The sequence below is a fragment of the Panthera tigris genome, chromosome D4 (genome assembly GCF_018350195.1).
Source record: "Panthera tigris isolate Pti1 chromosome D4, P.tigris_Pti1_mat1.1, whole genome shotgun sequence".
Classification (NCBI taxonomy): Eukaryota; Metazoa; Chordata; class Mammalia; order Carnivora; family Felidae; genus Panthera; species Panthera tigris.
Window position 1 is genome coordinate 7,540,603 of NC_056672.1, and position 23,646 is coordinate 7,564,248.

At 44.9% G+C, this 23,646-nt stretch overlaps 1 protein-coding gene across 6 annotated transcripts in view; it reads left to right on the top strand.

Annotated features, from left to right (window-relative positions):
- GLIS3 (GLIS family zinc finger 3) overlaps nt 1-23,646 on the top strand; it is a 544,141-nt gene that overhangs the window by 439,208 nt on the left and 81,287 nt on the right. For all 6 annotated transcript variants that reach the window (XM_042964562.1, XM_042964563.1, XM_042964561.1 and 3 more), the window contains 2 exons: nt 2,988-3,149; nt 7,249-7,359. In XM_042964562.1, coding sequence (XP_042820496.1) covers nt 2,988-3,149; nt 7,249-7,359 — 273 coding nt within the window. The remainder of the gene's footprint in view (nt 1-2,987; nt 3,150-7,248; nt 7,360-23,646) is intronic.

The window sequence follows — 23,646 nt, forward strand, 5'->3', positions numbered from 1 at the left end:
GGTAGAATTGCCCTGAGGGAAAGGAAATTCTTGTGTTGAATTACAGGGTTATTCCCATAATGAGTGATAATGATTCATTACAAAATGGTTTGCTTTCAAGTCTCATCCAGACACCATTAGACAAACGAACGGCACCTCCTTCCTCTTCTGGAGAATTATTGGTGTGGCAAGTTCAATCAGGTGTTCAATCATCAGGCCAACCGGCCGTGATGCGTTGGGTGCTAGGCCCCCCAAGGAGGCACTTGTCGACCTCTCGGTGCCTGACTCTACTGGTTTGGGGTTCATGGTTTCAGGTGAACTTTTTCAGCAGGAACGGGTGGGTGGTATATATTATGAGCCCCTGAGTCCAAGAGGTTGCCCTTCTCTTGCCTTTATTCACACAACCCAGTAGGGTCAAACCCCTTCACTGTTAATCTTTTCCCCTAAAAATACTCCAATGCTAGTGCAGGTACCACAGACACTGTTACCTTCCAGCCTTTCTTGCTGCCAAGGAGACATCTGAGACCAGCTGGATTTTCAGGATTTTGTAGATAATCTTGTGGTTGTCACTTTCAGTCTAGGCGCTCATAGTTTCTTCCGTCTTTGCTCTTTAAACATGGTCAGGATGTTCTGAGATGCAGGTCACTCTTCACTCATTCGCTCCGAATGCCACAAGCCGCTTAGTCTTCGGTCACTGCCCCCGTTAATAGTAAAAATAGCGTATTGGTTGATTTTAACTGGACATTTAACAGGAGAGAGCATGGAAACACCAGTCTGACATCCAGTTTATGTGCCATCAGGTGGACGGTTTGATTTAGTTCTAGGACGTGTTTGAGATCCCCCTAATCACTCTGCAGTAGATCGGGGAGGGGGGAGTGTCTTGTTTGTCTGGTGCTTGGGGAAACCTCATTCACCTGTTCTAAAGGGGTTCTCCAACCCCCATGTTGGTGCCTCGACAACGTAGCCTTCTCTCTGACCAGTGTCTGGGACGACTGGACCACAGGGTGGAGGCTGGGGCCTCCCCGGGTCTGGGTCTGCACCCTGGAGCTGGTCCTGGAACAGCATCTCTCCTACAAAAGAGCCTTGCTAGGAACTGGACTACAGGCTTGAGGGGTCCAAGACCACAAGCTCATCTCAGACCCCGGTAGGGCCCACCGGCTGACTCCCACGGCAGATCGGCTGAGCTCCAGCACTTTGCTCTGAGTTGTCATTCGGAGAGGACCTTAAAAACAGAGGTTTGTTCGGGAGAGGCCTCTTAGCCATGAATTGGGGGGTCAACATTGAGCCCCTTTATTCTCAGATTTGAGACCCACTCGAAAACCTGCAGAGATAAGCCACTTAACTCCTCTGTCTGTCCCAAGCAGCGTATCATCGTATGCGTTTCACTCTGTTCAAAAAGCAGTGGCTTCATCAGCAAATCCTCTTCTGTTCAGGCTAAATTTATTTTTATGTGAAATCGAAATCAGGAAAACACCAAAATTATTTTAAGCAAAATATCAAAATTGAAATAAACCAACATATGTCTGTGAAACATGTATAACTCTCAATCAAGCGTAAGTGCAACTTTCATAAATTTCTTAAAATACTCCAGCACGCAAAATCTGGACGGCTTCAATAGATGGAGTTATGACATGTCTGATTATCCTTTCTCCTCAGTTCATCCTTCACTTAAAGATGAAATCTCAGATAGCCAGAGCCTGGCCAGCCCTGGGTCATCCCTTCCTAAACAATGTACCCCGCGCTCCATCATCTCTCACGATAAGTGAGAGAACCGAGGAATTTTATAAAATGTCTTATGGTAAGGTTAATTAATACCTGCTGGCTTTGAATGGAAACCCTCTTAAAGTTACCTCCTTTACTCCTATTCTGTCCTTCCCCCTATCGTCCCATGTTCCTCTCTAAGAAATGAGGTTTCTTGATCGCTTGAAACCTACTAGGCTTTGTTCTGGTACCTTTTCCATGTTTCTACGTTTCCTTTGCAGCGGGGACTCAAATGGGATTCAAACTGTCAAAGCAGCATCAGCACTCTAGGGCTTGGCAGTGAAGAGCGAGTCCGAGGGGGTGTGCCCACCTCACACTTAGGCTTCGTTTATAGGCTTTCTCTTCTACGTTCTCTTTACTAGATGGCCACTTCAGGACTGGACTCACTGTGAGCCTCTGACATAACAGCTGTTATTTGACCCACAGAAGACATGAAATGAATAGTGCCATCAATAAATATTATTGACAAACCAGTAAAGCATTTCTTGAAATCCTCAGCCCTTCACTTTCAGTTCCTCTCTTCATGAGCTAGGTAACAACATTTCTTAGAAAAACAAAAATAGGCAAAACGATCACTCTTTGGAAAACGTGCCCAGCACTGAAATGAATTGTGTTCCAGTTCTGCTTTTTAAAAGCATGCTAAAAAGACGCCATCTCATTAGGCTTGGCGTCACAGTGGACGTTAACGGAGTCATTCTTTGGGGGAGTTGAAAAACTCCTTAAGATTGTTCGGGAAGCTACGATCGTTAACGATTCCACGGAAACACGCTGTTTCCATCTTGGACTCTGGGATCTGCTGCTCACCTTTATTCTCATACTTCACTTTGATTTTTTGTTGTCGTTGTTAGTTTATTAGTTGTCAAAAGTTTCTTCCTTCCTGGTTCCTTCCATTTAGACCAATTTGGAAATGGAAAAGTGTGTTAATTTTTTCATAAATCTTTAAGACACGCATTACTGTATTTTTATTAACTGAGCCAGATGGTTCACAGCAAATTTTCTCTGACATAAGTAATCACAGAAATCAGGTTGGGACCCAGATCTGGTGTGGAAAAATGCAGTTCACATAAATATGGGGATATTTTTAGAATATTTGTTACTGTTTGGATTTCATTTTATTTTATTATTTTTGTGTTTTGGTTTTGGCTAAATACACACTAAGGACCTTTTTTTTTTTTTTCTTTCCTGTCCCCCCAGACCCAAACAGTCAAGCTCCTTCTCAACAGTTGAAACTTGTTTTCTTTTTGCAGTTTGAAGGTTGCAAGAAGGCCTTTTCAAGGCTTGAGAATCTCAAGATTCACTTGCGGAGCCACACAGGCGAGAAGCCCTATTTGTGCCAGCACCCAGGCTGCGAGAAGGCGTTCAGTAACTCCAGTGACCGTGCCAAGCACCAGAGGACACATCTGGACACTGTAAGGACAGCATGGGCTTTCCAGCTGCCAGCCCCGAGCCCTGAGCCCCGGTGTGAGGAAGGGCCCATGTGATAGTGGGACAGGAAGGTGTTTGCTTTATGGTCTGCAGGTTATAGGGACAATGCCAAGGGCAGCAGTGGAACCTTGGTAAAGGTCCAGAAGGGGCCCCGTCTGGCTCTTTCCTCATTTTTCTGTAGTCACAGGTTACCCTAAATATTATAACCGCCTGAGACAGAGTTGTGTGTATGAAATAAAGGCATTTCAGGGGCTGTCGCATAACAGGTTTTAGTACAGAGAATGACTGCTGGGGATTGGACATCATCATAAGTATTCAAAGATCGGGGTGCTGAAGTAGATCATATATACTGTTGCTGGAGAGGAAGCATTGTGGTTTTTGGGTTTTTGTTATTGTTGTTGTTGTTGTTTTGGTTTTTTACCCTGGTTCTTTTCTTATTGCCATAAGAACTTTGAGGCTGGCATGGTTACTGAGTGAATCTGGCCTTTTGCTTTAGAGAAGCCACCTGGCATTTTCACCTTCAGGCGATCTGCAAAGAATCCGCACATCTTTCCCCAGGGTTAAGTTTCCCCGGGCCGCTGTTGTGTTAACAGCCACAGATCCATTGGCATAACTCCTGTGAGAACGATTGATTGCCATTATTCCACCTTAACTCTCTCAGTGCTGTAACATTTTGCTCGTTTTCTGAGGCTCTTTTACTTTCTCAGTTCTGTTGATTGTCCTCTTTGGCATCTCTCAAGTTCCGATGCCATTTTCCTTACACGGGGCCAGGTAGACCCCGTGCAGTTTCGCTTCACTCAACAAAGCCATCAGGATGGATGTCTCGTACACATCCCAGAGCTCTTATCCCACGTGCTTGCAAATAATATATTCATGGCAGTACTTTTCCAGTGTTAACATTCTGATGTCTATTATTAAACTACACCAGAATTTGAATTTTGAAAAGATACTGTTATTTCTACACACCTTCTCATACATATTTAAGATTCTTCTGATGTTACAGTTGACATATTTATTAAATTTTATATTAGTCTCTATTAGTCATATTGATAGAAGTCATTTCAGCTATATGTCACATACCCTTTCTAAACCGCATTATCTCCTAAGATACATAAATGTGAGGGTTTGCCTGGTAAATAGCCGAAATATAATTAGAGCAATATGGACACAGCATAGCTCCCTCCTGCTCTAGCTGGATTGAATCCCATGATTTTAGGACCACCAGAGTGGAATGTTAAGTGAATAAATTTGGTGAATAGCAGGATGTTTTAAAGGTAGAAGTAGGGGGAAAAAAGAATAAATTATGTTAAAATGCCCTATTTTGTAAGTCTAAAATGGCCTTGGTAGAATCTAATAAATTTTCCAATTTGTCATTAAACTTTATCATGGGAGAATGAGCGTTCACAAGACAAGATTGTCTTGAGAAATTGCCTCCACTCCAGCTAGTTATCTGTAGTTTGTAAGAACTATTGTAAGCCTGAGTGTTACGGCTCTACAATACCCTTCTTCACTTGGAGCTAATTTTAGCTAATCAGACTATGAGCATTTTCTAAAATCATTTTGGAATTTAAAAAAAAAATCACGTTTTAAAACTTTTGAGGAAAGCTACCACAGATAATAATTTCGTGATTCAGTTCAATGCAGTAGCTTTTAAAACCCAGCTATTTTTATTTTTTTTAACTACCTCTCTATTAAATCTTTTAAAACCATCGTTCCTCCTTTTAAGACGCAAACCTACCTCCTGTTTAAATTTTTATTGCATTAAACGAATTGTTAAGCTCTTTTTAAATCGTGCAGAAATTAAGCATTTGTTTTAAAAAGCAAACTGTAGCTGCTTGAAGAATGTATTATTTAAATTTAGGCCCCCATTTCCTTTCATTAACCACTCCTTATGCTAATGCTGTCAGAATTTTGGATAAAGTATCTTTTCTTCAACTCAGGGGATTCTTACAGGAAAATGATTTTTCCCAAGTTCAAAATTCTAACCCTGAAAAGTTTTATTAACTTATTTCCCTATTAGCATCTTACTGTCTAAACAGGGGAAGTGATTTTACAGTGCACATGGAAAATATAGTTTAATAAAGCATAGCATGCCATTTAAAGCTGGGGTAACCTGAGATCAAATTACCAGTACACCACTTGGACCCACCCCTGACATTGCTGTTTTGGCACACTGATCCCAGGTGGCTAACAGCAGGGGAGAGAGTGAAGGCCAGCTGGGAGGGATGGTGAGATGTTTCAAGAACATCCCAAACTCAAATACAAAGTGACATTACCCATTCCTTTTCTTTTCAACCCAGATATTAGTGACCATGGTAATAACAATAGGGTTGGTTTATATAACGTGTTAATGTTCCCAAAGTTGTTTTTTTTTGTTTCTTTGGGTTTTTTTTTTGTTTTGTTTTTTTTGAACATGCCACATCTCCTCTAGTGCCAGAATGCGAGTTTATGTGGTCACAACATGACCGCTAATAGAGATATTAGCTGGTTGTTCCCCTAAAGCCACGGCCGGGTGGGGAAGGCTATGGCAAGACTGCTGTGCGAACCCAGAAGAGATTCCCAGGTGAAAGAAAACTTTTGTTTGCCCGAGGGAAACTCGTTGACTAGTGACTTCAGCCCATGTTGGCTCGCCGTTGGCAAAACCTGAGATACGGAGAGCCTGGTGCATCCAATGTCCATTGTTAGCATTCTAACATGTGACCCAGGACCCAGCATACCATGAAACCATTCAGACCTGTTGGGTGATTCAGTCAGTCAGTCACTCAAGGAACAGAGACATCAAACTTCGAATTCAAATTGGGAGGTGTCAAACTAAATTATATATTCATGACTTTACGTGGTGCTTGGAATCAAAAATGGCAGAAGCAAAAAAGTGAAGCATAGATACAGCTTCCAGCGGGGCAAGAATCCACGTATATGTTGGTTCCCAAAATGACAAACATCCACATGAAAACAGGAGCAAACTGGAAATAATAATTTTTAAAAATCTGAATTGTGTTTTTTTTTTTTTTTTTCTTTTTGGTCATTGGAAGAGCAGGTTCCTAGAGTAAGAATCCTATTTTAGGGGCAGGGTTTCACTTCTCCTGCTTACATTTCAAATCATGGGGGCACAACTCCAATTAACGTCACCTACTGAGAGGTACAAAGTGACTCTAAGCTGTGACTTGCATAGTTTACCTTGCGACTTCTTCTTTTAGTTCTTTGAGTAACCAGTTTCGCTTTAGTTCGTAACATAAAAGCCAATACTCTCAAACCCTTGCTATGAATTCTGTTGTCACAGTAGGCATAGGTGCTAAAATTTGAACTGATGTATGGCGTGCTCCCATTCATTCATTCCTCATAATTGTATGCCCGTCACCAGGGGTGCAAAAATTAAAAAGATTCTGGACTCAGCCTTAGGCTCTGTACCTCACATCTCAGGAGCCTGGGGGCGTTGCAGGTGGCCAAAACTTGTGGTCTCCTTACACTCAGCCAAGAGCTTATGCGTGTAACCCAGCTGAGCACCGGGCCTCCCCTATACCTGTCATACCTATAATAAGATTAATGTTTCTCTGGCTGAGTTTGCATGTGTCTGTTGTTTGAAACCTGTGGTCTCTCGCTCACTTTCCACTAACACTCCCTTTTAATTCTCTCCTTCTCTCTGAATCAGGTTTCCTCTGAAACATTCCCAGTCCTTTCTGGACTTTTCTGCAGCTTCTTTATACCCGAACTCTTAGAGAATGTGTGTTTCCTAGTTTCTGACAATACCAGAGGTTGTTTTCAGGGGAACAGAACTGTAAGTATGACTAGAGATGCTTACTAATGATTCCCACATCCAGAAATGCCACAAGATGTTTTGCGGGGAGAGCACACCCCTAAACGCTGCCTCCTCGTTTCTTGAAAGTTGACTCTCCCCTTTGCCTTGATGCAAACTTACTGGGCTTTCTAATTAAAACCCACAAGTATTACCCAGCATTTCACATCAGTCAGTTGGTAACAGTTCATGCTCTGAAGTCAGTAGTCTTGAGTAAATCTTCCCTGGTCACCTCTATGATTTAACTACAGCTGTTTTGTTTTTTTGTTTTTTTTTTCTTTCTCATTTAGAAACCTTATGCTTGTCAAATTCCAGGATGCTCCAAACGCTACACAGACCCAAGCTCCCTCAGAAAGCATGTGAAGGCACATTCTTCCAAAGATCAACAAGCGAGAAAAAAGGTAACTTCGAAAGAGAATGGATCTAGCCAGGAAAGGCACATTTGAGTTACTCTTGCAGTACTGGGACCTTGTGCAGGGCCCTGGAATTCTTCGACTTCTCAAGGTAGTTTCATGCATTAGACTCTCTGAGGGGGACATCTTCCCCGAAGTAACAGCAGTGCTGTGGTCTGCATAGCTCGTATGACCAGATAGGAATTTCTGGGGGAGGGCCTGTATGATAAGAATCAGAGGAAATAGTAAAAGTCACCTAAACCGGAGAGTAACAAAAGGCTTTTATGGAGATTAAGTCCAAATAGCTAAAGAAAATTGAATTGGGAAAAAGAGCACAACAGAAAGCCTTTCTGGAGGTAAGTGCTTTTTCCTAAAATATCAATTGGCCAAAACCCTGTTAGTTCTGATGGAGAAGGTAGGTGTATCTCCAGGGTGAGTAAGTGCAGAATATCCCTCCCTTTAAGCTTAGAAAAAGACACGTTTCTTCATAGGTGCTGTGTGTGGAAATCTGAGAGAGGAACTGAACCTAAAATGGCTTTGATATCGGTGAGGAATTAATGCGGCTTTTAGCGCACATAGAAATCATAGAGTTTTGGATTTGGGAGAAATGTTAAAGATCAACCAGCCAACCTGTCTGACTCTGACTGACTCTCTCTCTCTCTCTCCCCACCTCTCTCTCTCTCTCTCTCTCTCTCGTGATCTCGTAAGATCTCCAGCAAGTGGTTGGCCCCATGGTGACAAGGAGTTTAGCAGCTTTCGAGGTCCCAATAACTGAGTTTCTAACTTTTTGGACCAATAAGCAACTTCTCACCATGGCAGAAAACCACACGAGCTGACCTTAGCTTTATGAGTGTCTCATTTGTGTTGAGATGGTACCTGATTCATGTAAGGGCCCTTCGTAACAAATTTAAGGGAAGTCTTAAGATTCACAATACTTCAAGTCCCCATGATGTGATTGAACCCCATGACCCTGGTGTTCAGGTCACTGTGGCTTCTAGTTAACTAGAATCGTGCATTCTTTCCTGGTTTATAGGGATTTAATGCTTTTATGTTGGGAAATGCTGTGTAGTCTTTTTTTACTTGAGGTTTTTCTTCTTGAGAGGTGTTAGCACAGTGCCAGTTGAAGGCTCATATATGGAAAGAATTTGACCTCTTCCCTGCGAATTAGAAAAATGCCCAGTTGGAAGGATTTGATAGATGCTCTTAATTGTATGTAAACCCACTCTTGTAAGTCAGTTGTTAAATCATTTTTTTTTTTTCTGTAAGTCTCTTCTATTGGAATACAGTAAACTGATAACAGATGACCATTAAACCCACACTGAAGATATTCCTGTACCGTAGAAGAGTAAGGAGCTGCTAAGTGAATTAATAATCTAAAGCTCTAAGGAGGACACTTAATATTTGAACAACACCAGCGTTGCATACTGTGTTGCAGGACCACGGTCTAACGGCTTTTGCCATTATCTCCGTGTGTATCTTGTGAACTTGAACTGATAAGTTGTCTTTGTTTAAAAAACAAAAACAAAACAGGGGCGCTTGGATGGCTCAGTCGGTTAAGCATCCCAACTTCAGCTCAGGTGGTGATCTCCATGAGCTCGCAGTTATGAGCTCGAGCCCTGCATCGGGCTCTGTGCTGACAGCTCACAGCCTGGAGCCTGCTTTGGGTTCTGTGTCTCCCTCTTTCTCTAACCCTCCCCTGCTTGTGCACGCACTCTCTCTCTCTGTCTCTCTCTCCCTTGCTTGCTCGCTCTCTCTCCATCAAAAATAAACATATAAAAATTTCAAAAAAACAAAAACCTTCTTGAGAGTTTTTTCTCCTAAATCTGACCATCCACCTCCCACGTTGTCTGAAATGTGTGGGGTTTTACCATACTAGGAAATCTATCCTAAGACTGGAGAGCACCTTCACCTTCACAGAGAGTAACACTTGCCATGGACATGAGGGAATATAAGTGCCACATCCAGACAAATAAGCATCACATTGTGTAGTCAACTTAAGAAGGTCCCCTAGGTTGACAGTAGGTATGGAAACATGAGATATTTTCAGGGATCATTAATTAATTGGTTTCTATTGTTCAGACGTGGTCTGTCTCAGCCTCTATATAAAGGAAGACTTAGTTTGGAGTGTGTGAAAGATTCTTGAAGCACTAATTTGAAAAAGAAAACTGGACCCGAGGCTGCAAAATAGAAATTGATGGGCAATTTGTGCAGACAGCCTTCAGCAGTGAGGCTGGGTAGCCAGGGTGTACTTTCGAGGAGCTGTACGATAGCCTAATATCAAATACTGCATTATGCTCTTAATTTTGTCTTCTTTAAAGTGAGGTACTCTGTGCTCATTTAGCTTTTAATGTGCACCTTGTTTCCTGCAAATGGCTGAACTGATGTGGCTGCCTTTCATTGCCCAGACCTTAGTGACCTGTCTTTTTTAATCCGAAGATTCTTAAAATCTGTTACGAATCAGTGACAAATTAATCTGTGGAAATTAAAACGATGAAAGTCGCCCCATCCGATAAAAAGAGGAAATGCCACCCCCGGGAGAAGCATTGTGAATAAACCTGAAAGCAGCCAATCCACACTTTAAGACCTCGAGCGGTAAACTGGTCTGTGATATTTACATGGTGTACAACGTTGTTACAAGACCTTGGAGAGATTCTAATTGCTAACTCACATCAGTGCTTGGTATTTGAAATATTTCCTGGCAGCAATAATAAACTAAAAAAAAAAAAAAAAAAAAGTAAGAAACAATAAACCTTTTAAGGCAGAATTAAGATTATTTACGACTTTAATTAAAAATTGAAAACTGGCATCATTTCAAAAAAGCCTTTACAAAAATGTGAATTCATCAAAAATAACCATAAAAATTCCAAGGTGATAAAGGCACAGTGGAGTAATGATCCCAGCCCTGGGGAATTGTTTTGTTGAAAAGAATAAAACCCTTTTCTGTCACACCCTGCTAGTCATGGACTCGTTTAATATACCCTGCCTGCCTGCTTTCCTCTAATCCTCTTTTTAACCTCCCCCTAGACACTAAATGACATTATTTGGGTCTTAACGTTGCCGGCTTTATGAGGCCCTGCTCTGAAATTTGGGCCAGTGAGAAGGCTCCCCGAGCCCGAAGACAGACGCTCATCATACGGCAGAGACCTCACGACCCTGGCCGTGGGCATATGACCCTTCCCCACACCTGTTGGATCCTACTGAAAACCAGGAACCTGAAATCTTAGCTAAATATTATTCAAGCTACGAAGAGAAAAAAGGAGAAGGGCGGGGGAAGCTCTTCGGCAAAGGAATTGGGATAATTTGGCTCATGGCATGCAGAAAATAACTTTTCTCATTGCCTAACGTGTGCACACCCACTCACTCCATCAGGGGAGAGCTGACTTCTTCCGCGGAATGTGCCTTCCCGATCTCGAGTCCATTAAATAGAGGGCTCCACGAATAAGCGAGTAGTGAGACACTCCACTCCCCAGCGATGGTCTCCAGCGAGAATAGAACTTAGCCTGCAGAGCAAAAGGCAGAATCTGTCCTTCATTTCTGCCCGGTAATGACTGGCAGAAGAAGAGAAAACCAAGGCAGTAAGCCGCTTGAAACTTTCCTCAAGGCTGTGAGCTTTATCAGAATTTTTCATTCGTACCCTGGTAGTGGCATAAGTGGCGGGGGGGGAGGCGGGGCGGTCTCCCTTCGCCTCTGGCTTGTCCTCGAAGTGGACTTCTTAAAGAGAACGCAAAAGAATGCGGGGCCAGAAGTCAGAGATGGCACGAATGTGCCCTCCATTTCACAGCTCCAGGAAGACGCCAGACTCTGGCCGTTGATTGGGTAAACGTTTTGTTAACATTCACCTCCGGCCCACCCTGGTTGATGGCTTTCAGTTTTGCAACTTGGGCGCAGTCTGTTACAAACCCAGCGCAGCACCTGAAATGCCGACGAACCCCACGTGCGCTCGTGTTTCCTTCTTGAGAGGTCACCTCTTACAGTAGCTCTCTGGCTAAGACTCAGAGCAGCTTAGGGATACGTCTCTCTTCCGGGAGATGGAATCTGTTCAGAGCCGCCCCCCCACCCCCAACACACACACATAGAGACTCACACCTATAAATGATTCCACTGAGTGCCACAAAGCTCACCTTGCTGTGTGCGGTTGTTGGAATCTTCAAAAGCTGTGTGAAAAAATCCATTTCCCCTACACGGAGGCCCATATTACAGTTGCTGATGTTACCGGTACGGGTGTTACCAGCCCATATTAAAGCTACCAGTTGTTTTCTGTACATCTGCCTGGCACAGGGCGTGCACAGTGGGGCACACAGAGCCTTCCAGGTTGTGACTCTCCTTTTTCTTTTTCGTCTTTTCTCCCTCCCTTCCTCCCTCCCTGTCTTCTCTCCCTGTCTTCTCTCCTCTCCCCTCTCCCTCCTCTTTCTTTCTTTCTTTCTTTCTTTCTTTCTTTCTTTCTTTCTTCCTTCCTTCCTTCCTTCCTTCCTTCCTTCTCAGGAATAAATGAAAAGTCCCTCTGACCCTTAATGGAATGTCAGTAGTAGGCACCTGTCATGGACACGTGATTTCAAGATGTGCTAACCTGTTTTCCTTTCACGTGATAAGTCACATTGGAAATCATATTGGAAGAGTCATGATGCTTGGTTCATGCTAAAAGGGCACTAAAATGGTTATTTTTCTAAGTGAGTCATTTACCCACTTCCATACTTTAATGGCTGTTGGTGTTGCTTGTATCTGCCCTGAGAACGATGATGGTACCTGCTACCCTGCCCGACTGTCCTGATGCCTCTGGTGAAGGTAACCGATTTTGAGAAAGCCACTGGATCGGCTTTGATAAGGCAAACAATTGTGGCCCAAAGTAGCGGTGTTAATTAATTGAATGGAAATGATAGAAATAAGTCCTCTTAAATTTAACCTCATACTCAAAGCAGCTGATTGGAAGTTGAAGCCAGTTGTGCAGAGGCTTCTGTCTTAGCGAGGCCCAGTGGTCCCAGCCACACTTTTGAGAGCATTGGTCTACCACCAGGTTCTGGAGCCCTTGAGAAGGAGTTGACAATCCGTGTTGGGTGTGGGAAGTGGAATGGCGGGGTCGCTTGTCCATAAAGTAAGCAGTTTGTGAGAAAAAGCTCTTTCTTTCTGGAGAGATCAGGAAAAGCTGCCTTCAGCCTTGTAAATACAGAAAATTCCAGCGTCTCTGGGCCTAGAGGCCCAGGGTCTTTCTGTAGCTCTTAAAGCAGTGTTGCCCTAAGTGGGTTCTTTGGAACACATTCCACAGGATGTTACCAGATACTACTTTTTAAAAAAAAATTTTTTTAACGTTTCTATTTATTTTTGAGACAGAAGGAGACAGAGCATGAGCAGGGGAGGGGCAGAGAGAGAGGGAGACACAGATTCCGAAGCAGGCTCCAGGCCCCGAGCTGTCAGCACAGAGCCCGATGCAGGGCTTAAACTCAACAGAGTGTGAGATCATGATCTGAGCTGAAGTCGGGCGCTCAACTGACTGAGCCACCCAGGCGCCCCTATCAGATACTACTTTTAAAAAGTTTGTTGTTGTCCTATATATTTGGGAAATGCAGAGCTAAATAATATTCAAGGCTTTCTTCTCACAAGAATTCTCAGAGCCTGGGTTATCTGATACTGTGGAGGAAACGGAACATTAAGCACTGCTCAGAATCACTTGGCCAACAAAACCGTCTTTATCCTCTAGCGCATCTCATCAAAACACTCTTCCAGTAAATTATTTGAGAAATAATCTCACGTGATTTCATTTCTTTCATCTAGCAAATATTTCTTAGGCACCTACTGTGTGCCAGGCACTGGGTTAGACCCACACGTCCCAGCGTATACAAGACAGACGCATATCTTCTGTCTTCATAGAGCCACGCTGTCTTGATGAAACCCAACAATGATAAGAAGGTCAACAGAAAATAAGTAACACAAACGCAGGCAAGGAAACAGGGTGGGAGTTGATACGGAGATGACAAAGAAGGACTTACTCAGGTGTAATGCTTGGGTGCACATTTCAGTAGTCATTTTAGAAACGAGAATAAAAGCTTTAGCTGCAGTGTTTTAAAAAGCACTGCTTAGGTCAAAATAACTCCACCTTCTTGGGCACCTTGACTGGCTCAGCAGGTAGAGCATGCAGCCCTTGATCAGGGGGTCACGAGTTCAAGCCCCATGTCGGCCAGGGGGCCTACTTAAAAAAAAAATACCGTACCTTTCCACTTGAACTTCTTTTAAAAGAACCTGGTACCAGGAAGGGCACAGCAGTAGATGTCAGGATTACCTTAGGTTGTTATAATTGCACTTTTCTGCAGCCTGTCCTTAATTGCAGTGACATTAGAGGGACTGGGTGCCAGACCATGAAATGCATAGCCTTCCTCTCCCACCCAAGAATATGACTCAGGAGGTCAGCATCAGTGACTCACTGGGCGGGGCCCGCAGGCAGCACAGGTGCAGCTCTGAGGATTTAGAAACAAGTAAGGCCTGAACTTGCCCTCCCGAAGATGACATCCTGACCAGAGATGCAGGGACTTCTGTGCTTTCAGTACCCTAGGAAACAGCTGGGACGACGTCACACAGAGAGTGGTTCTGGAACATGGTATCTCGAGAGCTCCTTTGCAAAGGCTAGAGATTCTTAAGGAGTGAAGTCTTAGGTTCTATTGTTTGAAAGCCAAGAGGAGCTCTGTGGGTTTTTAAATTTTTTTTCAATGTTTATTTATTTTTGAGAGAGACTGAGACAGAGTGTGAGTGGGGGAGGGGCAGAGAGAGAGGGAGACACAGAATCGGAAGCGGGCTGCAGGCTCCGAGCCATCAACACAGAGCCCGACGCAGGGCTCGAACTCGCCAATGGCGAGATCATGACCTGAGCTGAAGCCAGATGCTTAACCGACTGGGCCACCCACGCGCCCCCCACCCCGTGGGCTTTTAGATTGTCCTTGATGACTTCAGTCTACTTTGTCATATGTGGCAAAGTGGTTTCATTTCTGTCCCCCCTGAAAATTGTTACTTGTGACCAAAAATGGGGGTGTTTGGCACAGCTCCGGCCAACCGTGTAAGGAATGAGGACTCTCTGGTGGGCGTTTTAATAACCAGTTCGGGCTGTACAGTGCCTAGCACAGCTACCTTATGGAAATAGTTCCTAGATAATTGCTTTTTTGATTGATTGACAGAAGCCTTCTAAGCTTCTCATTCCCTTTCCCTTATTAGATTGCGTGAATTCTCGATGAAAATGGTTTTGGAATAAAAAGCATTTAGCTCAGACTCCTCTGCCTTAATAGATGTCCTCAAATATCATGACACAGCTCCCCACAGATCTTCTGGGGCTTTGTTCTTCATCTCTGTTCTTAAAGTACTCACATCCCCCGAGGAATTACTGCTCCCTCCGCCAGTTCCCTCGTCTTCCCCTTTCGTTGGAGCTTTGTCTTTGATATCCACGGGCAACGTGTTCCCATTCGTTTGTCTCTGGGTTCTCTGAGCCGTGGAGGTTTATTTTCGGGGTGACTTCACACAAGGGCTTGGATAAGCCTGATGTAGAAACTTGTCGTGGTGGATCCCGGGCCGGCGGCCGTGTCTTCAGAGTCGTGTTTGGGTTGGATGCCAGGAGGCAGGGGCTCCTTTTAAGCAGCGCCATGACTTGCTTCCTGACTTAGCTTACGTGACACGCCCCTAGTTTTTCCATTTCCCATCTTCCAGCTAGCTTGAAAGGCAAATGCAGGGCCTCCAAGATGAAAGGAGAGCTGCTTCAGCAGAAGGCATTGTTCTATCACAGACCTCCAGTCCAGGATAGTGTAAATACCCACACAACAAGAGTCCTCACCAATATGTTCCTTCCTGAGCGCTGAATAATCTTCCAGTGGCTCTGATAGCCAGTCTTTCTGGGTCATGTGGACTCTTGGATGACGGTCCAAGAGAGATCCAAACAAGGGAAAGGCAGCCAAGACCCAAACCAGAGGGAATTAAAAACAGACTTGGACCTGTGGTGTCTGGTCCCATTCAGGGGTTATTAACCTGGGCTCCACCGACCATAAGTGGGAGCTCCACGGCCGGATGGATTTCAGGAAACTTACAAAGTCGCAGGACCAATATGCTAAATGTGTTTTCTAGGTAGAGGCTCTAGAGATTTCACGGACTCTCCAAAATTAAGATCCTCTGATGACAAGAAGAATTTTAAAAAATAGACCCAAAACCCCATAACATGACAAGGGAGACTCTGGGAAGTGCTGTGTGTGTCCCTTACCTTCTGTTCCCTTGACTACGGTGATTGTATCATTGGTGTCTGCATACGTCCAAATCAAACCGTGTACGTTAAATACGTGCAGGTCTGTGTGTATCACGTACCAGTCTATATAAAAGAAGAAAAGTTTGAAAAGGAGATAAAGACCCTCCAAGCCAACAGAAATGCAGGGCTCCTAGTGACTGTTTCACCTGGCTTTGGTTACAGTACCCAACTAAGGAGAATCTGTGCTCCACGTGCCTTGGGGGACTGCCTCCTACTCACCCGACATTTACCACGGATCTGATATTTTGCTAAGTGCCTGGTATAAAAAAAAAAAAAAAAAGGTGAGATACACTCCTTTCCCTTGAGGCAATCAGAGATGTCAAAGCTGGATTTTGACAAGGGGTGGGCTGATAGATGGGGAATCGGCATGTGGAGTAGACACAGACGGGAAGCCTTTGCACCAGGCAGAAGGGTGTGCACTTTTACAAGATAGAAGGGAGGCCTGGGGGAGGGTTAGCGGGCCGCTGGGACGAAAGTGAGTCAGCGGGAAGTAATGGTGGATCGAATGCCAGGGGCAAGGGGAAGTGAAGAGTCCAGATGGTACCCGGGTTCCTGGCCCCAGGAGCGGATGAGCACTCCGCAGGTGGAGTGTCTTCTTCCTCAGGGAAACCTCAGTTCTGGTCTCAAGGCCTGTCAGGTGATTGGATCAGGTTCACTCAGATTATCCAGGATAATCTCCTTTCCTTAAAAATCAGCTGATTGTAGACACTAGTCACGTCTAAAAAAAATACCTTCACAGGGCGCCTGGGTGGCTCGGTCGGTCGGATATCCAACTTCAGCTCAGGTCATGATCTCACAGTTCGTGAGTTCGAGCCCCACGTCGGGCTCTGTGCTGACAGCTCCGAGCTTGGAGCCTGTTTCTGATTCTGTGTCTCCCTTTCTCTCTCCCCATCTCCAACTCATGCTCTGTCTCTCTGTCTCTCGGTCTCTCTCTCTCTCTCAAAAATAAAACTAACCATCACACCCACAAACTAGGATCCTTTATGTTAAAATTTAAAGTTACTTTATTTGAAGGTAATATTAACCACATGAAAATGGGTAATGGCGAACCTCGACGTGTAATTTATATTAGTGCAAATTGAATGTTCTCTACGAAAACAGAAGGAAATTAATTATTTGATATACCTGGTCCCGCCCCTTTGTGTTATACACTTGACTGTTCAAAGCAAATATGTTCATGCCAACTAATTTACAGACACTGTGCTAAGAGGAAAAGATTATGATACTTCAAGCAAATAAGCAGATACTTTTAAAAAACATTTTGATTTATATATCTGAGAATTTACAAGATCGTACAAGTTTATCATAATATGCTAACTTTTTTTTTGTAACGTTTATTTTTGAGAGACAGAGACAGAGCACGAGCAGGGGAGGGGCAGAGAGAGAGAGGGAGACACAGAATCTGGAGCAGCTCCAGGCTCTGAGCTGTCCGCACAGAGCCCGACGCGGGGGCTCGAACCCACCAACTGTGAGATCATGACCCGAGCCGAAGTCATGATGCAACTGAGTCGGATGCTTCATTGACTGAGCCACCCAGGTGCCCCAATAATATGCTAACTTTTAAATCAGTCATTATTATCCTAATTTTATGTCATGTAATGCTTGTTAATACAGTGTGTTTATATCATTAAATGAAATAATGACAGTGGTGCCCGCCACATTATATATGCCAAGTAAAGGTTAGACGTCACTGTTAGAATTACATCATGTTGTCTGTTAAGAGTTTCCGAGGGGCGGGGCGCCTGGGTGGCTCAGTCGGTTAAACGTCCGACTTCGGCTCAGGTCACGATCTCGCGGACCGTGAGTTCGAGCCCCGCGTCGGGCTCTGGGCTGATGGCTCAGAGCCTGGAGCCTGCTTCTGATTCTGTGTCTCCCTCTCTCTCTGCCCCTCCCCCGTTCATGCTCTGTCTCTCTCTGTCTCAAAAAGAAATAAAAACCTTTAAAAAAAAAAAATTAAAAAAAAAAAAAAAGTTAACGAGGGGCGCCTGGGTGGCTCAGTCAGTTAAGGGTCCGACCTCCGCTCAGGTCATGGTCTCCTGGTTCGTGAGTTCGAGCCCCGCGTCGGGCTCTGTGCTGACAGCTCAGCACCTGGGGCCTGTTTCAGATTCTGAGTCTCCCTCTCTCTCTGCCCCTTCCCCGCTCTCACTGTCTCTCTGTCTCTCGTGCAAGAATAAATAAACATTAAAAAATTTTTTTTGTAAATAGTTTCCTAAGAGAGAAGACAGGTGATTGTTGCAGTTGTAGGAAGTTGGTTTTCTCTACTCCAGACTCCTCCATTAATGTATTTTTTCCCTCCAAGAGATTTTAGCTGTTTAAAAACCTTCCGTGGGAACTGCCGTGGGCATCAGTGAGAAGACACAAGCACAGGGCTAGCTGCAGCCCTCCACATAGACAGTCCACCCTGGGAGGAGGTGGCTCATGGCCACAGGGGTGGGAGTTGACCCCAGAGGGGCTGCCATCCCGAGCAAGATCAGCCTGCCCTCCGGCATTGCTGCCGAGGAAACTGGCTCGTCTGAGTGGTGCCAGAAGGTGCGAGTCAGAAAATAGCACGAATCGTGCAAGGGGAGAGGAGATTTCTCCCTGCCCCCGCTGGCTCCGTGGGATTCCTGCGTGAGAAGTCACGGGAGTAGCAGACATTTGAACCCCCGGCTCGGCTCCCCTTGAGGGCCTCCTCGGGTGGAATCTAGTCTCCGTAATTCCCGTGCTTTCCTAGTGACCGGGGAAGTATCGATAGTAAAGGATCTCACTGCACCACACTTAATGCCTTCACCTTTCCGAGCCATGGTGTGTACATCATCTCCTTTTATTCCGTCCTTTTAGAGTCAGGATGCATTTTTTTTTTTTTTTATTGCTCCTTCTGCTCTCTTTAGTTGGTTTCTGAGAAGTGAGAAAGTTTAGAAGCAGAAAGGAAGCCAAGTACGATGCCCAAAGGTGCTGGTTTTCGTACACGCCGAAAGGCCTACGGAAATGTGCGGCAGAGTTAGTTAATACGGCCCAATGCAGAGCTGTCCGCTAAGTCTTGACATACTGTTTGCAGTCTTGGCATTCCACGAAACGTCTTGGCAAAAGATTATTCTCCACCACCCCCCACCCCAACCGACAGTCCGGAGCCCTCTTTATAAACGCTCGCAAAGTGTCATGTGACATCTTAAATGCTCACTGTTTCCGCTGTTGGTCGAGTACAGACTGACTCTTGAGTTAACTGTTAAAGGACTAAAGATAGTCATGGCCCCCGTGGGGCGGCTCTTTTAACCGGAATAGAAAGATGTTTTTCCTGAGTGGCTTTTCGGGGTGGGTGCTTGCTACACAGCCCCTCCGTGGGGCCAGCTGTGGGCACAGCTGTAGCCCATCAGAATTACAAGAGTTTTTAAATGTAATCACATCCTCCAGCTTGGGGAATCACATTTAGAAAGTCCCAGAAGATATTCATAAAGCCTCTTCATCTGAAGCTTTCTGACAACGAAGGCAATCTCTTTTTGTTGTCGTTGTTATTTAAAAAGTAATACGTCCAAACATTCTTTACATATGTGTATTTTTTTTAGCTCAAAAACGTCCCTTCCTGGAACACCCACACGTGAGCTAGTCTGTCCTGCCTTCCCAGGATCCTTCTTTTCCATTAACGACCTCACTGATGTATGCAGAGATTCTGCCTTAATATCACTGGTTCCCTGCGATTTTTTTCTTATTACCCAGCTTCCAGGTCTTTTAGCAGATGGATCGCATGCCTCTCTACCCTTTCCATGTTGTTCATGCCACAGACTCGTGTCAGCCAGGGTCGCCTGAGACCTGCAGTGTCACTTATTGGCTGTTGAGGCAAGCATGGAGGTTGAAAAAGTTGACGAGGGAAGTGATGTTAGCAGGCCTTATATGCCATGCTCAGATGTTTGAACACAGACCGTGGTCGGATCGAAGATAATTATGGTGGTAACGTGGGGGACGAATTAGGGATTTAGGGTGAAAGGAGACAAGGCAATTAGTTAGGTTGGCATATTTCCATTAATCAATATTCTTTAGATACAGCGGCTCTTCCAAGTATGACTGCACCCAGCTGGGCTGTCTTCAGCTCCTGGATTCTCAGTCTTGTCCAAGATGCTATCACGAAGAGACTTTGCTAAATGTCCTGGTGAATTCTGCGCTCATTACATGTGCGGCTTTCACATAATGGCATCTAAAAAGGAAAGGAGGATTCTCTGGTTGTTCTCAATGTCCATCTCCTGGCTCCTGCTGACCGTTTTCTTTCTGAACTGCTCACCAACCGATGATTCTTTCTAGAATCTTTCACGCATGATTTCTAAGTGTTGTGGTAATGCGTGGCATTTCTAGGCTTTATCTCTTTTTTTGCCTTGTCGAAATTTGAGGTATGGGTTTCTCTTTCTCCATTTTCTGGGCCTGACTCCTGGCACTTTCTCAAAGCGTTACTTTTATAGCTATATTCACAGGTGTTTTTGGCAGTAGGGTTTCCATAGCCTTAGAACTTTGTATTCCCTGACCAGCTAGGTGAGCTCTCTTGCCTCGTCCTCTCCTGTGCTAGGCTTCACTCCCCTCTCCCACCCTCCTTCCAGCAATTGTTTTTCTAATATTTCCCATTTGGCACCCTCCCCTATGGGAAATAGAAAAGCCAGGTAGTGGTGGGGCGCCTGGGTGGTTCAGTTCATTGAGTGCCCGACTCTAGATTTTGACTCAGGTCGTGATCCCAGGGTCATGAGATCAAGCTCCACATCAGGCTGTATGAAGAGCCTGATTAATATTCTCTCTCTCCTTCTGTGTCCTCTGCTTTCTCTCTCTCTCTCTCTCTCTCTCTCTCTCTCTCTCTCTCTCTCCCTCTCAAATAAAAAGAAATTTTTGTAAAGCCAGGTCGTAGCACATAAATGTTGTCACAATGGCTTAACACTGGTGCATGTCTTCTCCTATTGTGGGGCCCCTCTGTTTTTATTCTTCTTACTCAGAAGTGTATAGGAAGGACCATTGCCATGAGAAACATTCCTTACTCAGTATTTGCAAGGACATCCCTGGGCTCTGAAAAGGGAAGGTCAGTGCGGAAGCCACTGGTAAAGAGAGAGCAGAGCACGTCAGACGAGAACCCGTGCATCACAGTAGTGCTCTGGGCTAACCTAGCGTACAAGCACTGGCCGAAGGAATTTGGGTAATACTTACCCACCGTGGTCTTTGGATAAATTGTATTTTGAGATGATAGTACAAAGGGCATCCTTGACATTTCCTCATTTGTACATAGGCGAATAACAAAAATCAGATTTCATTTCTGTGTACTCAGAGTAGCAATCAAAGGATCCATTCTCCTCCTCCCCCTCCCCCCCCTCCTCTTCTTCTCCTCCTCCCTTCTCCTCCCCCTCCTCCTCTTCTTCTTTTTCTTCTTCTTCTTTAAATAATCTTGTTCTTTTCTATGGAAAAATATGTACAAGTTCCCACAGTCATAAAGACAGACCTATTAAGATTCTCTAAATCATGGCATAAATGAGCAGAGGAAGCTAACCCTTCGTCCCACCTAACGAGCCTCCCACGTCCGCCCCGATTGTGAGCCCCTTCCCCTATCAGGGTATTAGGAGTGAAATGGACCAGGATATTAACACAGTAAAACACTCACAAGCTCAACACCACTTCTGGCTTCTCGCCCATCACTGATGGACCATCACTGATGGAGGCTAGCTTCTCGACCATCACTGATAGCGGGAGGCGGCACGCTGGTGTTTCAAATATCCAGTAATGACATAAAAGATAGAATTACCCATTTTTATTTTCTCCCCTTAGGAAATAAGAGATGAAAGAAAAGGAAGAGAAATAATAACTCCCAAATACGTGTGTAGCACAGGTTACTGGGCATCTTTATGTCTGTTTACCTCGGTTCTTCACAGCAGTTGTCCGGCGTTAGTATAGGTGTTAGTCTAATCCCATTTGAGAGATAAAGAAGGTTCAGAGAAGCTACATGACTTTCCAAAGCACAGTGGGTCATCAGCTGGGATCTTCTGACTCTACCTCCAGTGCTCCTTGGACGCTACCGTTTCTACTGAGGGCTGTCTGATTTTCCACCACAGGAGGTTTTGTAACTTGTCAGCAAGTTGTTGCATGACGATCATTTGCGGAAGCTCTCTAGCAGCCTTGTGTTAGAAGGTGGTGGCGTGGCCCCTGACTGGGACCCTGCCCCTTGAGGGCCCCCACGTTTTGCATTGGCTTCCTTTCGGGGGCTGGGCCAGCCCTACTATCGAGGTGGGCATCCTTGAGCCCACACTAGTACCCATAAGGGTGCCAGCCCCCATTCTTCTCGTTCGGGGCTCTGTCCCACCCTCTACCTCATACGTGGGATCACACACGTGCCTTAATGAGCCCTGGGACACATGACTGTGGGATCATTCTGGAGCCCTACAGGCACCCCTAATTCCACTAGAGTGTCCTGGTGAGCAGATGCCCAGTGTAACATTTCTTTAGCTGAATCACTTGAGATTGGACCGCTAATGTGATGTAGACTGACTTGGAGTGACTCACATTGATTATAAAAATATTCTAGGCAAAAGTATTTTGCACATCTAGGGATGGTTCTGTGCTTGTCAGGAGCTATCAAGTATCAAGGGTCTGAGATTTGACTCTAGGTGTGAGCTAATAAGTTAGCCTGCTGTAGTTTAATGGATGTTGGCCGAAGACACGAACCTCCTGGGTCAGAGACAAAAGGAGAGCTTATTACTCATAGCCATAGCGGTAGCCAGAGTACAATCATTTTCTCATGCCACTTTCTTAAGTCCCAGTTCCCACAAGGTGACACAGAGAGGGCCAGGCAACACTGGCACTTTCAGTGGATTGTGTTACCAGAGGGAAATTCTGAGCTCAGGGAACCCAAATCCTTTCTAATGGATGAAAGCATGCTTGACATTTTGCTCAGGAGGAAGAGACTACCCCAGTCCGTTTTCCAAAGCTGTTTAGTATAGAAACGTCCTTTAAGAGGTAGTTCAGAAAGACAGCCAGTTCCTCTGCTCCCAACACATGGAGAAACCTGAGATACTCATGGAGAATTGCCTCTGAAGGGTAGGTTCCTTCTGCCCCGTCTTGATCGCAAATGCACAAGAACAACAGACAGGAACCCCAGCCTGCCCTGGGATGACCCCAAGTCCTCAGGATTATCCCTAAATAAAAGTGGTTTCCAAAAGAAAAGACCAAAGCCAGGAAAGAAGGAACACGGGTGTTGGGAAAGACATGATTCTACCTTGTGGGTCTGCATTGAACTCTGACCATTTCCATCCAGGTTAGTTTCAGATTCTACAGTCCTGTCCATGGGCAGCACCATTTAGCTTATGGTATGATGTGGGAGCTACTCACCTTTGCTTAAAATTATCCATACCGCTAGCCTGTGTATTACGACGCTTAGAGTGGTCACCATGACACTGTTCTTTCCAGTTAGGGGATTGTCTCTGGAAGATCCCTATAAAATTTGCTTTTGTTGTATGGCAAAGGAAATGTATCAGTCCCTTTGTTCCCATTAATCTATTAATACGGCTTTAATTATGTGTTTTCAAGTAGCATCTATGTCTGTCCTCTGTGGATATTATGTGAGGAACGTGGAATCGGAGGAAGTGAGAAATGATGAGGGTATTTGGACCTCAGGGAGGTAGTTTCAGTAGGGTCTCTGGGGGGCAGAAGAATAGTTTGAAACTACTCGATATCAAGGCAGAGAAAAACCAAGCATCGGGGGGAAAAAACAGATGGGGTGGTGTATTAGAAGTCATTCCACTTTATCCTGGAGTCTATCCTGTTCTTGGGCTTTGAGAATAGATCTTAAAATGGAGTTTTACTTTTCCATCTCCTTAGTTTTCCTTGGCTTTTGAAAGGAATGTAGGCAGTATATTCTAAAACGAATGTCAGGGGAGTGTTTTCAAAGGAGCAACTCAAACGCAGTTGTGTTTGCTCACTTGTCAGTGTCACCCTCCCTTCTCGACACCCAGCTCTGCATCAGCTGTGTGCTCTATACGTGCAGACGCCTTCAGCCCCGGAGGCATATGTCGCTCGTGGCTGTCACCTCTTTGGCC